The sequence below is a fragment of the Oncorhynchus tshawytscha genome, linkage group LG09, assembly GCF_018296145.1.
Source record: "Oncorhynchus tshawytscha isolate Ot180627B linkage group LG09, Otsh_v2.0, whole genome shotgun sequence".
Classification (NCBI taxonomy): Eukaryota; Metazoa; Chordata; class Actinopteri; order Salmoniformes; family Salmonidae; genus Oncorhynchus; species Oncorhynchus tshawytscha.
The window spans coordinates 32,811,144-32,825,296 of NC_056437.1; the positions used below are offsets into that span (position 1 = coordinate 32,811,144).

The 14,153-nt window shown below is 41.4% G+C and overlaps 1 protein-coding gene across 2 annotated transcripts in view; it reads right to left on the reverse strand.

Moving 5' to 3' along the window:
- The window catches only part of LOC112257826 (UV radiation resistance-associated gene protein), a 153,994-nt gene that overhangs the window by 107,416 nt on the left and 32,425 nt on the right, over positions 1 to 14,153 (reverse strand). For both annotated transcript variants that reach the window (XR_006084084.1, XM_024431698.2), the window contains exon 7: positions 5,050 to 5,155. Coding sequence is in view for 1 of the 2 variants with exons in the window: in XM_024431698.2 (XP_024287466.1) it covers positions 5,050 to 5,155 (106 nt within the window). In the remaining variant the exon portion in view is untranslated. The remainder of the gene's footprint in view (positions 1 to 5,049; positions 5,156 to 14,153) is intronic.

Here is a 14,153-nt window from a genome sequence, read left to right on the forward strand (position 1 = left end):
TAGGATTACCACTCCGTTTTCACAGCTGTTTGGAAGCCAATTCCAACTATTTTAAATATGCTTTCTTTTTATTGGTTTTGATTTGACTTGAGGGTGGAAATAAAGTTACACTTTTTTTGTTAAAATGTCCCAATGCGACATGCAGGGGTATTCAACTCCAGAGCCTGCTGGTTTTCTGTTGTACCTGATTACTAATTGCACCTGTCCAAATCAGTCCCTGATTAGAGGGGAACAATAAAGAAATGCAGTGGCACTGGTTTTGAAGTCCAGAGTCAGGGTTGGGTAGGTTACTTTCTAAATGTATCTGTTACAGTTACTAGTTACCTGTCCAAAATTGTAAATCAGTAGCTTAACTTTTGGATTACCCAAACTCAGTAAAGTAATTGGATTCCAGCCACAAAGTCATAAAATCTGGTTTTAAACGTAAACCTAACCTTAACCCTAACGTTAATCACACTGCTAACCCCTAATGCCTAACCCTAACCTTCAATTAAGACCAAAAAGCTAATTTTTGTTTTCATTAATTTTAACAATATCGCCAATGTCAACCTGCTTAAGAGGCATTAGAAGACGACAAAAATGAATATTACCAATTGAACAACATCCATTGCAGGATAAATCAATGTTAGAGTTTGGATGTTGCATTTTACTTTATGGGTTGGTTATGTTGGCCTGCTATAACCCATTGCTTTCTACTACAGGTAATAATGTGATTATCTTTACATCTTTCCAGCTATTCCAATTAATTTAAAAATACCTGATCTTCAAGATTAGGACTTGGGAAATATAGATTAGCCAAATTGTTTTACCTAGCATCAGCCCCAAACTAAGAACTAATTAGCCTACTCTGTTGTTTATGATTTTGTTGTCATGGAGGAGTGATTGGGCTCATTTCTTTGAGTTGAAGAAGAAATGCTGCTTCGAGCACTACCGAAAAGCTTTATTTGCATTTGAAAAATTAACCCCATATAGTGCATTTGCTAAGAACGCCTATTGTTTACATTTGTTGGTGACTCTTTGATATCTTGATAATTTGCAGCTGTTTAAGGCTATAAAAAGTGTGTGGGTTTGAGCATGTGTCCGTTTTTGAGCAATAAAAGCCGCATTCATGGTCTTCTTAAATGAAACTTGTTTTTGACTGTATGGAGCACAATCCCATGGGTGAGTTTAGAAGGGAGAAACTCGCTGAAACTTTAATTCCATAGGTATAGGTTGGGTACCACACTATGCAGCTGTTGCAAGTAGAGGTTGACCAATTAAATCGGAATGGCTGATTAATTGGGGCCGATTTCAAGTTTCCATAACAATCGATAATCAGCATTTGTGGACACCGATCATGTCCTATTACATTGCACTCCGCGAGGAGACTGCGTGGCAGGCTGACTACCTGTTATGCGAGTGCAGCAAGGAGCCAAGGTAAGGTGCTAGCTAGCATTAAACTTAAATTATAAAAAAACTATCAATCTTAACATAATCACTAGTTAACTACACATGATTGATGATATTACTAGTTTATCTAGCTTGTCCTGCGTTGCATATAATCGATGCGGTGCCTGTCAATTTATCATTGAATCACAGCCTACTTCGCCAAACGGGTGATTTAACAAGCGCATTCGTGAAAAATGCACTGTCGTTGCGCCAATGTGTACCTAACCATAAACATCAACGCCTTTCTTAAAATCAATACACAGTATATATTTTTTAACCTGCATATTTAGTTAATATTGCCTGCTAACATTAATTTATTCATTAGGGAAATTGTGTCACTTCTCTTGCGTTCATTGCACGCAGAGTCAGGGTATATGCAACAGTTTGGGCCGCCTGGCTCGTTGTGAAATAATTTGCCAGACTTTTACGTAATTATGACATAACATTGAAGGCTGTGCAATGTAACAGCAATATTTAGACTTATGGATTCCACCTGTTAGATCAAATATGGGACAGTTCCGTATTTCACTGAAAGAATAAATGTTTTGTTTTCGTTATGATAGTTAGTAATAACATAGTAATAGTAATAACCAACGAGTAATCTAACCTAACAATTCCAAAACTACTACCTTATATACACACACACACACGTGTAAAAAAAATTGGCCGATTAATCGGTATCGGCTTTTTTTGGGTCCTCCAATAATCAGTATCGGCGCTAAAAAATTCATAATCGGTCGACCTCTAGCTGCAAGAGCACATTTTATGCTGGCTGACCACTGGGGCATACTCATTATGCCGATTCTGTTACAAAACCTTTCTTAAACTAAAGCAAACGGAACGGAGAGAGTTCTACCTGAATTTGTCCAAGAGAAACTCTCGTTTTACTCTATTTGCTTCCATTTGGTTCTTAAGCAGTAAACGGATTCCTTAATGAATATACCCCTGGTCGCCAAAACAATGATTGATAGGAAGCTTAAACTTCTTCAATTAAACCATTATTGGGGTAAAAACACATACATTTGTGAACAGCCATCCACATTCAAAAAATCTACAATGCATAAGGCGCAAATAGCTAAATAAGAGAGCAGCAGTGTGAATCACATCAATGCGCTATGCAGCCTAGATATCAATAATAAGTGATATCTGTATTGCCCGTAGGCTACACCACTGCTGTCATCCTTACCTCCAAGTGTTTATTCAAGTTGGAAAATGACTGCAGCATTATCTTTGGAAGACTTAGCTTGGACTACAAAAGCCTATTCCTGCTTTTTTCCCGCAATCCATCAAACGCATCTGGTACAGTGCCTTGCGAAAGTATTCGGCCCCCTTGAACTTTGCGACCTTTTGCCACATTTCAGGCTTCAAACATAAAGATATAAAACTGTATTTTTTTGTGAAGAATCAACAACAAGTGGGACACAATCATGAAGTGGAACGACATTTATTGGATATTTAAAACTTTTTTAACAAATCAAAAACTGAAAAATTGGGCGTGCAAAATTATTCAGCCCCCTTAAGTTAATACTTTGTAGCGCCACCTTTTGCTGCGATTACAGCTGTAAGTCGCTTGGGGTGTCTCTATCAGTTTTGCACATCGAGAGACTGAAATTTTTTTCCCATTCCTCCTTGCAAAACAGCTCGAGCTCAGTGAGGTTGGATGGAGAGCATTTGTGAACAGCAGTTTTCAGTTCTTTCCACAGATTCTCGATTGGATTCAGGTCTGGACTTTGACTTGGCCATTCTAACACCTGGATATGTTTATTTTTGAACCATTCCATTGTAGATTTTGCTTTATGTTTTGGATCATTGTCTTGTTGGAAGACAAATCTCCGTCCCAGTCTCAGGTCCTTTGCAGACTCCATCAGGTTTTCTTCCAGAATGGTCCTGTATTTGGCTCCATCCATCTTCCCATCAATTTTAACCATCTTCCCTGTCCCTTCTGAAGAAAAGCAGGCCCAAACCATGATGCTGCCACCACCATGTTTGACAGTGGGGATGCTGTGTTCAGGGTGATGAGCTGTGTTGCTTTTACGCCAAACATAATGTTTTGCATTGTTGCCAAAAAGTTCAATTTTGGTTTCATCTGACCAGAGCACCTTCTTCCACATGTTTGGTGTGTCTCCCAGGTGGCTTGTGGCAAACTTTAAACAACAACACTTTTTATGGATATCTTTAAGAAATGGCTTTCTTCTTGCCACTCTTCCATAAAGGCCAGATTTGTGCAATATACGACTGATTGTTGTCCTATGGACAGAGTCTCCCACCTCAGCTGTAGATCTCTGCAGTTCATCCAGAGTGATCATGGGCCTCTTGGCTGCATCTCTGATCAGTCTTCTCCTTGTATGAGCTGAAAGTTTAGAGGGACGGCCAGGTCTTGGTAGATTTGCAGTGGTCTGATACTCCTTCCATTTCAATATTATCGCTTGCACAGTGCTCCTTGGGATGTTTAAAGCTTGGGAAATCTTTTTGTATCCAAATCCGGCTTTAAACTTCTTCACAACAGTATCTCAGACCTGCCTGGTGTGTTCCTTGTTCTTCATGATGCTCTCTGCGCTTTTAACGGACCTCTGAGACTATCACAGTGCAGGTGCATTTATACGGAGACTTGATTACACACAGGTGGATTGTATTTATCATCATTAGTCATTTAGGTCAACATTGGATCATTCAGAGATCCTCACTGAACTTCTGGAGAGAGTTTGCTGCACTGAAAGTAAAGGGGCTGAATAATTTTGCACGCCCAATTTTTCAGTTTTTGATTTGTTAAAAAAGTTTGAAATATCCAATAAATGTCGTTCCACTTCATGATTGTGTCCCACTTGTTGTTGATTCTTCACAAAAAAATACAGTTTTATATCTTTATGTTTGAAGCCTGAAATGTGGCAAAAGGTCGCAAAGTTCAAGGGGGCCGAATACTTTCGCAAGGCACTGTATGTCATCATAGTGTTCTCTGACTTGTAATCAGACTCGCTCAGATTGAACTAATTTAAACATTCGCCTTTTTTCAATGCTGATTTTAATGTCATTGAGAAAACAGAAAGGTGTTAAATGTTTTTTTTTGCACAAAACATCCTTTATGAATTTAAAAGTTATCCTAGAAGTAATCATTTAGTTTTTCAAAAGAATCTGTAATCTCAATACTGAATAGATTTATCTGTTACATGTAATCCGTTACTCCCCAACCCTGTCCAGAGTTGAGTATGAGGGCGAGAGGGTGACCGCTTAATCTGTCTAAATAGATGATATGATAAAAGCCTGAGGGTCTAATTACATATTTATAAGGATCTGTGTAATACACTATCTACAATGTGCTGAGCATTTAGCCTAGTGCTAGCTTGGTGCCGTCCACAGATTATTATTGCTGGATGATCCCAGGTGGTTGTTTTGGCTGACTACAGGAGTAGCTGCTAGTGCTGCTCATCTGGACGAGCACAATCATCTTTGGTCAAATAAAAAAAAGAACAAAGACTTCAGTTCTCCTAGCCAGGTCTAATCTCACAAACTGATTACTATAGTAAGCACATGATATTGGCACAACATAGATAATGGGTTTGCAAGAGGATGAGTTGTGGATGAGCAGAGATCAGTGGAGGATCTGTATGTGGCTGGCTGACTCACCCGATCGTTGCAGGCCGCTGTCGTCCTCAGCTTCTCCTCAATCTCCTTCCCGATCTTCTGCACTGTCACCTGGGTCTGCTTGATGGCTCTCTGTGCTGTGTGGAGCCTAGAAAGTACAGGGAGGAAGAAAATCAGGATATTAATCAAAAGGCACTCTACCACAATAACTCAACAGACATGTACTGTATAATAGAGGATGCTTATGTGATGCTGACAGATTTACATTACAACTGCAGGAGAGTAAATAAATAACTATACAGAAGAACAGAGGTCCGGCTCTCCTCTACGGACAGCGTAATGTCAGCCATCTTGTTAGCTGCGCTATTTGTTAATGTTATATAGGTTTGTTTGGAGGACAGAGGGAGGAAGTATGAGTTATGATGGACCACATGTGTGTTCTTAATTTGTGGCGAGAGTTTGTTTCCCCTCATTGTTTCTTTTCCTAATTTACTGGGGTTTAATCTATATTGTTGTGCTGTGTTGTCTCCAAATGTCTCAAAAGTTTATGAAAGTTCCAAATTAACAAAGGACAAAGCAGGTTTTGAGAAAGTCGAAAGAACAAAGTTCATTAAAATGACTCTTAAGATGTAGTCCTATAGATTCAGGGGACATATCAGGTTCTCAAATACCCAAGAACCACAAATAACCCACCAGTATTTAATCACTTTTATTTTCTAATATATCTAACCACAATTTAAGGCTTCAATGTTGCCCTATGGACCTAAACATACTAAATCCAGACCACTGAGAGAAACCTCAACGGGCCATTTAATAAACCCTCACCACAAACATGGAAGACATTCCCAAAACTTTTGGGTACTGAAGTCATTCATTCATTGTCCTCTCTGGAGAGGGAACAATAACAACAATACCAAAAGACAAGCCTAAACGTTATTGCAGCTATCAATCACAGACTTGATTAACTCTCCAAGTATGCTTTCAACAGCTCCAGGCCTCATGGGGAGGGAGGGAGAGAGGGAGACTGAGATGCTCCCCACAACAGAGCTGCCCCAGGGACACATCTAATAGGAACAGACAACCATCACACCAGGCTGAGATATGAGGGTCCTCCTCACACGCAGGAGGGCAGGCATTAGCAATAATATTGTCAGAGAGACTGGAGATCATCCTTGTTTTGTCTAATTTACAGACACGCTCAATGGGAGGTAAGCGTTAGATGTGGCAGTCTGGCTGGCAGTGTCTGACCCATTCTCTCTCTCTCATCTACAGTATAAATGGTTCTAACATCTGGTCTGGGGGCTCCCGGTGGAGAGATGTGGTTATCTTTCAGCCCCCCTGCCCCAACTTTCCAACCCACCATTCTTCCAGTCACATCATTCCATCTCTTTCTGAAGCAGGCTGTTCCTCACATCTCCATCCTACAATCCCTCCTTCTGTCTATTGTTCGCTACTAGTGAACCCTGAGGATGATCTAAGAATGTGCTGCCTGGCCTGTGTTTAATAGTAATATCGCAGCACTTAACCTAGATAATGCTAAGGCAGATTCCCGCCCCAAACCACTATGCATAGTCTTCAGTCAATCAATGCACCAAAACCAGTGCAGAGTTCTTCAGCTTTTGGCTGAATCAGTGGACTTGGTGTAAGCCACAAAGACTATTTTAAGGGCCCAGGATTGTGGATAATCCTGTACTGGTGCCAAAACACTCTGCGATCTTTCATACTCCACTTCTGGGGCCTTTTAAACTGTCATCAGGGTCCAGGTATACTGAGGGCTGGTGGTTTCCCCTTCCTCTAGTACTTATAACATAATGGGAATATTCAACCACAACTTTCTTCTAAAATTCCTACTATGCTTCTTTCTTAGAAATTCTCGATCATTCTCAACACCTCACTTCGGAGTACGAATCTGAAAAGAAGCCTTTTGGTCTTTCCCAATTTACCACAATCTCAAAATTGATCAAAAACATTTAACAAAATTGGTCTCTGTGACTACGGACATCTTTCTTCACTACGTGACTGCAACCACCTGGGTCCACACATGCGCCTCTCTCTCTCTCTCTCAGTAAAGGTTACATTAAGCAGGGTGGCGTGGAGCCACAGCCTTTTCAGATAAACGTCCCTCTTTTCACTCACGTATCCCATATCCGTTGCTTTCGTTCCTCAATTTTCTTAAATGAGGTAATTGGCTAAATCAGTGAGGCTAAAAACTCCATTCCTCTATCCATGCTGAACAAGGCAGCTAGTTGTCTGCCAATAAGTCATCTAGGCTACATACATCATGGGCCTTTTGGGGTTGGGGTGGTGAAGGGAGGGGGGGGGGGTACTCGGGTGCAGCTCTTTCCCACTGCTTGCACTTGAATGTGGTCCATGTGTGAGCAGCAGCTCTGGGTATTAGTCCATGGACTATATACACTCGCCTCTCATGATGCAACAACCACTTGTGGTTGAGTTCATAGTGGTTGCAGTGGGGAACGTGGTTATGGCAGAGTGAGAATGTGGCCTGTGGTCATGGAAGAAGTGGAAGTGGGGAATTTGAGTAACTTTACGGGACTGTTGAGAAAAGGGGTTTTGCTTCGGTATGCAGTCCCTCAGAGCCTTCCTGGAACTGCCTCTTTTACTGGGTTTTATGCCTGACCCTCCATAAAATTGGTTTCCACTAATCCAGCTCTGAGATATTTCCACAGATCTAGGGTGCCTCCAGCCCCCTCCATGTTTTTTCATTAAAACGCTGTTCCTCAGACACCTCAGGATATTACTGTGTGTGGTAGGAGGACGGAGCCCATACCAACATTCATCACTCCTGTATCTTCAGTAAGTGGGGTCAGACACTAACTTCTAATGATTTCACACTAAGAACGGAGGGAGGGAAAAAATCTTGACTACAATCATTCCCTTTTCTTCCCATTTCAACCTGCCTGGGAAGACAACGATAGCCGTTGGAGATAGTCCTAGGAAACGTCAGAGCAAAGCCATTTTGACAGCTTTATCAGTCCGAGGTGATTGCGATGAAGGAATCTGATATGGCCACTTCCCCTAGGTGAGTGCTGTTATCTCCCCAGACCTTCACGCATGTCTGAAACCCTTATCAGCTCTACCAGTCTGAGGCTAGGAGGGCCAGGGCCCCTGGACCAGAGGGGGGAGGGGGGTGAACAAAACCATGCAACTATGCCCTCACTGGGGCAGTACAACCACCAGGCTGGCACAAACCCCTCCAGAAAACCCACTGAACGATAAAACAACTTTCCTTTTCTACAACAGGACTAGTGAAAATGACAACTAGGGATTACTTGGAGTTACAATTCAAATAAGTACGCATTTCAGATGTGCTTCAAAAGGACATTCACTCCTTGATTTAAGATCTATAGGCATCTGAAAATAATAACATCTGTTGGCTTTAAACATTAAATCAGTTGGTGGGTGAATGCCTGATAAAAGCATGTTGATTACAACATTTTTGAACTCTCAAATGGAACATTTGCCCTAAACAGACAGCTGCTTGGAAGCCATCTTTAAAGAATTGTTGTTTGCGATGCTGCGTCTCACAGAATAAAGGAGGAAAGAAGTAAGGGTTGATGGATTTATGAGGTGCAAAATCAATGAACATTGTAATAAATACAAAATGGCATTGACTTTCTAACCTCATACACATCAGGTACGTAGTAACTCCTTCCAGAGTGACCTCCCCAAAGCACTGGCTCTGATGGCCTGTCCCATTCATGGATTCATTTACCCAACTGATGATCTCCAAATAAATATTTACCATGGTTTATACATAGAGCAACAGGCCAGTAAACCCAATCTCGCAATCAGTGCCGAGCAACAGCAAAGGCAGATGTATCATCTGGTTTACAGAGATAAAGGTAGGAAAACAACTAGGGGAAAAGAGAGAGAAAAGAAAAGAGAGAAATAGAGAGAAAGAGGACAAAGGGCAATCAGTGAAGTACAAACACCATTGTAAATGCAACCCATATTAACGGATTCTTTATTTTCCATTTTGTACTTCAACTATTTGCACATTTTCACAACACTGTACATTGCCATAATATACCATTTGAGTGTAATGTTTACTGTTAGTTTTAATTGTTTATTTCACTTTTGTTTATTGTCCATTTAATTTGCTTTGGCAATTTAAACATGTTTCCCATGCCGATAAAGCCTTTCAAATTGAATTGAAAGAAGAAGAAATATCCCATCCTCTGTCCCTCTGGAGAATAGAGTAGGGGCACATTGAAACAAAACACATTTCATTGCCTTATATAGCATTGGAGGTTGGGGTCTTGCTCTCCTCAATCACAAAGCAGTTGATGAGATAGCTTAAAGCCTGGGTCGATTCCATTTTTCCACAATGGCTTGTAGCGGTTCTCTGTTTTTGTTCGTAATCATGCATTTTTCATCCCCCCCCCTCATATCGTTCCGACACTGTGCTTTTTGTTTTGAGAGACCGCTTGACGTCGGGGGCATGGAAACATTTTGTGGATCTTTTGTGTTAGAGAGAAAACGCGAGGAAGCGAGGTGCAGTTGGTATCTAAGAAAATATAATAAGAGGGAGGAGGGGAGGAGGTTGACAAAACACTTTTCTTTTGCTGTGTGATACGATGGGTTTCATTTCTGAAATGCTCTTATATCAGGTGACAAGAGATTGGGGCCCTTGTTTATGTTTTTGGCCCCTCTCCACCTCCGCTTCCACTTCCTCAGTCTACAGATATAGGTCATACACACAGAAAGACACAAACACCTTACAGACAAGCCTGGAACATAGGCTGGTTGAGAGACAACTAGATCAGACATGTACTTTTACTGAACGGACTAATTAGTTCAAAACTACTCATCGGAGCATATCGATTAAATCAACCATAAAATAATTCTTACTGTTTGATCTTACAAATGAAACCAATAGAATACATTCACACCCGTAGTCATTTGTATCTTAGAAATAAAATAAAACCCAAAAATAGATTGTTATCTGTAAAACATACACAAATATGTAACAGGTACCCAACAACGGCAAAACAACATAAAGCAAGGGGGAAGAGAGGCAAAGGGGTGACATAGTTGGAAAACCAAATAAACACCTTCCATTCTGCTGCATACCTGGACCTCAACAGCAGGGCAGAGAATGTAAACACATTTTACCCTGTCGCTATTCACCTCAAATTTCACCATTGTCCCCCTATGTACATGGAGGGGGAGATAAGATTGTCCCCCCGCAGAAAATATTTTGGTGTGCCTGCTCTCTGTGGATGGATGGATGGATGCCTCATTATTGACTTCCTCCAAGATGTTGTAAGTCAACAAGCTTGGTTTACAATACATGGCAACTTAAGAGAGAAATGCATGCTGGGAAACCCCATGAGCAACCCTGAGAAAGGATACTTTAGTCTTCTAGGGTCAGAGAGAGGCCAGGCCCCTCCCACTTGATTAGAGACTAGAGGTTCCCACCTCTTCCCCTGCCACCAGAGAAACCCCCCTCACCTCAGCCTAAACCCAAAGTGTCCTTCTAGGTCAATAAAGCTGCCGGGGGTAATGAACCCAACAATAAACAACTAATATCCTTACCGCACGAAGACTTGCCTTTTACCACCACTGTTACATCAATTAGGATCAAAGTTAGGGCCTAGCGTGCCTACTCCCCTGACAGCGGTGTTCGCTGACCGCCAGCGAGTGATGTTGGCCCCGGAAGAAAGAAATATAGCCTAAACAACCAGGAGCAGGAACACTCAGTCTACATGGGCAGCAAACAGAACAAATTAGAGAGGAACTACATGAAATTGTCCAATAAGAAAAGCGTGATTTTTGTTAATTAATTCGTGAACACCGTAGCAAATTAACAAGACCCAGGAGTCTACATGGGCCTAGTGGCTGGAAACAAACAAAGAATGCAGGCTAGTGGCATGGCGTGTGAGACAAAAACATGTCTATAATGTCTTGACATAACTCTAATATACTAAACGTGAGAATGTAACTAACTCATAGAACACATGAAATAGTAGTCTAACGCATGATTTTAGGGATAGCAAAGAAAAAGAGATTTCCACACTAAGTTTGGAGCACAGGGGAATGTTAGGGTGAATAGCTGCAAAAGAATGGCCCAGAGGACCACATCTTACAACAGGAGTCCCTCAGCACCTACTGGGCTTGTTTTGATACCGCCCAAGTATACTCCTGAGGTGTGATAGCAAAATAGCATAAATACGTCCATATTATGCACAGTGATTTTGGGGTTTAGTAGCCAGTTTGTTTTTTGTAGTCTGAATGGTGGCGTTGGGACCCTGGGGGTCAGCTCTCTGGGCCTGGAGTGGGCCAGCTGTTTAAATGGGTCCTCTTAATCCGGCCCAGAACAATATCCTGTGGCTGAGAGCTGGCAGGAAACCCACAGGACTGCTATGAGGCAAGGCACTAACTACAGGAAAGGCTTATCACCTCCCCTAGACACTGGGTCAGGGCAGACCCCTCTAGCCTTCACAGTAGAACACTGCCTCCGTTTTCACACACTGAACAGACACAAACACACACACGAGGGACGGAGGTCAGTAAAATAAATAATCTGAGAATACAGAGAAAGAACAACGTGGCATTGATAGATGGGAAAAAGATTCATCTGACAATGTGTTAAGAGCGTGGAATTCTGTGGATCATCTGTTCAACAAACTTTGTGTAGAGCCTATTGGTTAAGTGAAACAATCATATTGCGATAGATTCTACATTTTATCAGCCAATATACACAGAGTGTACCAAACATTTGGAACACCTGCACTTTCCATGACAGACTGACCCAGATGAAAGATATGATCCTAATTGATGTCACCTGTTAAAATCAGTGTAGATGAAGGGGAGAAGACAGGTTAAAGATGGATTTTTAAACCTTGAGACAATTGAGACAAGGATTGTGTATGTGTGCCATTCAGATGGTGAATGGGCAAGGCCAACTATTTAATTGCCATTGAACGGGGTATGGTAGTAGATGCCAGGCGCACTCGTTTCAGTGTGTCAAGAACTGCAACGAGTCTTAGTTTTACGCTCAACAGTTTCCTGTGTGTATCAAGAATGGTCCACCACCCAAAGGACATCCAGAAACTGGAATTTGGTGAATCAGCCCATGTTTTTCCACTCTTCAATTGTCCAGTGTTGGTGATTGAGTGTCCACTGGAGTCGCTTCAGTTTTTAGCTGAAAGGAGTGGAACCGGTGTGGTCGTCTGCAGCAATAGCCCATCGGTGACAAGGACCAACGAGTTGTGCGTTCCAAGATGCCGTTCTGCAAACCACTGTTGTAATGTGCCATTATTTGCCTGTTTGTGGCTCACCTGTTAGCTTAGCTTGCACGATTCATGCTGTTCTCCTTCGACCACTCATCAACTAGCTGTTTTCGGCCACAGGAGTGCCGATGACCGGATGTTTTTGTTTGTCATTCTATTCTCGGGTAAAACCTAGACACTAGGTGAAAAGCTCAGGAGGATGGAGGTTTCTCAGATATTGGAATGGGCACGCCTGGCACCGATGATCATACCATGCTCAAAGTCGCTTTTTCCCCATTCTCACATTCAATCAAACAGTAACTGAATGCCTCGATGCCTGTCTGCCTGCTTTATATATTAAGCCACGTGACTATCTGTAGGACCGAAACATTTTCGTGAATGGGGTGGTGTACCGAATAAACTGGCAACAGTGTATATACCCTGTGCTAAAATGATATATAGAGTTACAGCACATACACAGATTTAATTCGCTTTCGTTTTACAACTGTGAATAAGATTCCTGGAGCCACTTGAGTACTCGGCCTACATTTCCAGTCTAAGGTACATTATCCATTTCAAATTATAAGTTTATAAAACCTGTACCCATAGGCTGCCGCTCAAAAGAAATAACAGTAAGAAATATATACAGTTTAATAACTAATAATACATTCAGGAAAATCAAACAAAAAAATAGAAGTGGGCCTCCACCACCAACCTCTCATTCCCCCAACCAACATGTCTCCATCCAAACCCCCCACCCCTGTTCATATTCTGTTCCAGTTAAAGGGTTGTTCAAACTCAGAATATAAGCTTTCCAAAAGTTGTTTATATATTATAGAGATCAGTCCTTTCGGGATGGTTAGGTAGTTTGGTTTCCCAAGGAACTCCTAAGATCTAATTATAGAAAAAAAAGATTTGAGTATGTTTTATTTGTTTTTCAAATCTTTGCATTTTCTCAAACCACTACTGTCCATGATATCGGCAAGGGTACGGATTCAAAGTTTGGACCATTGGGGGTTGCAAAAGGACGCCTTCAATATAGCAGGGAGTTATTGTGAAATATTGGAGTATTGACATGTAATTTTGATTCCCAGTTGCATTGTTTTTCAATTTTGCGCCAAATAGAAATGGTGTGCACAATAATAGGACCAAAGCATAGTTCATAATGTTTAAGGGATGTATCAGTGAAGACCACCTCTTCCAAGGCAATAAGAGACACCATATTTCTCTCTATACTAAGCCAAGGGGCAGAATAATCATGTCTAAACCAATTTAGGACAAAATGCAAATGCCTGGAAATACAATTTAAATGTTTGGCACGAATAGTCCTTGCCATATTTGAAACCGCACTATGGATTTTATCCCAATAGCTAGAAGGGGGAGACAAGAGAAGCATTGAACTACAGAAATGCAGCTGTTGCAATATTCATTTTGACAATAAATAAACTCAGCAAAAAAAAGAAAACAATCCTTTTTCAGGACCCTGTCTTTCAAAATAATTAATAGAAATCCATATAACTTCACAGATCTTCATTGTAAAGGGTTTAAACATTGTTTCCCATGCTTGTTCAATGAACCATAAACAATTCATGAACATGCAGAACGGTCATTAAGACACTAACAGCTTACAGACAGTAGGCAAATAAGGTCACAGTTAAGAAACCTTAGGACACTAAAGAGGCCTTTCAACTGACTCTGAAAAAAATCCAAAAGAAAGATGCCCAGGGTCCCTGCTCATCTGCGTGAAAGAGCCCTAGGCATGCTGCAAGGAGGCATGAGGACAGCAGATGTGGCCAGGGCAATAAATTGCAATGTCCGTACTGTGAGACGCCTAAGACAGCATATCAGGGAGACAGGATGAACAGCTGATCGTCCTCGCAGTGGAGAGCTGGGAACTGCCAAGGACCTCAA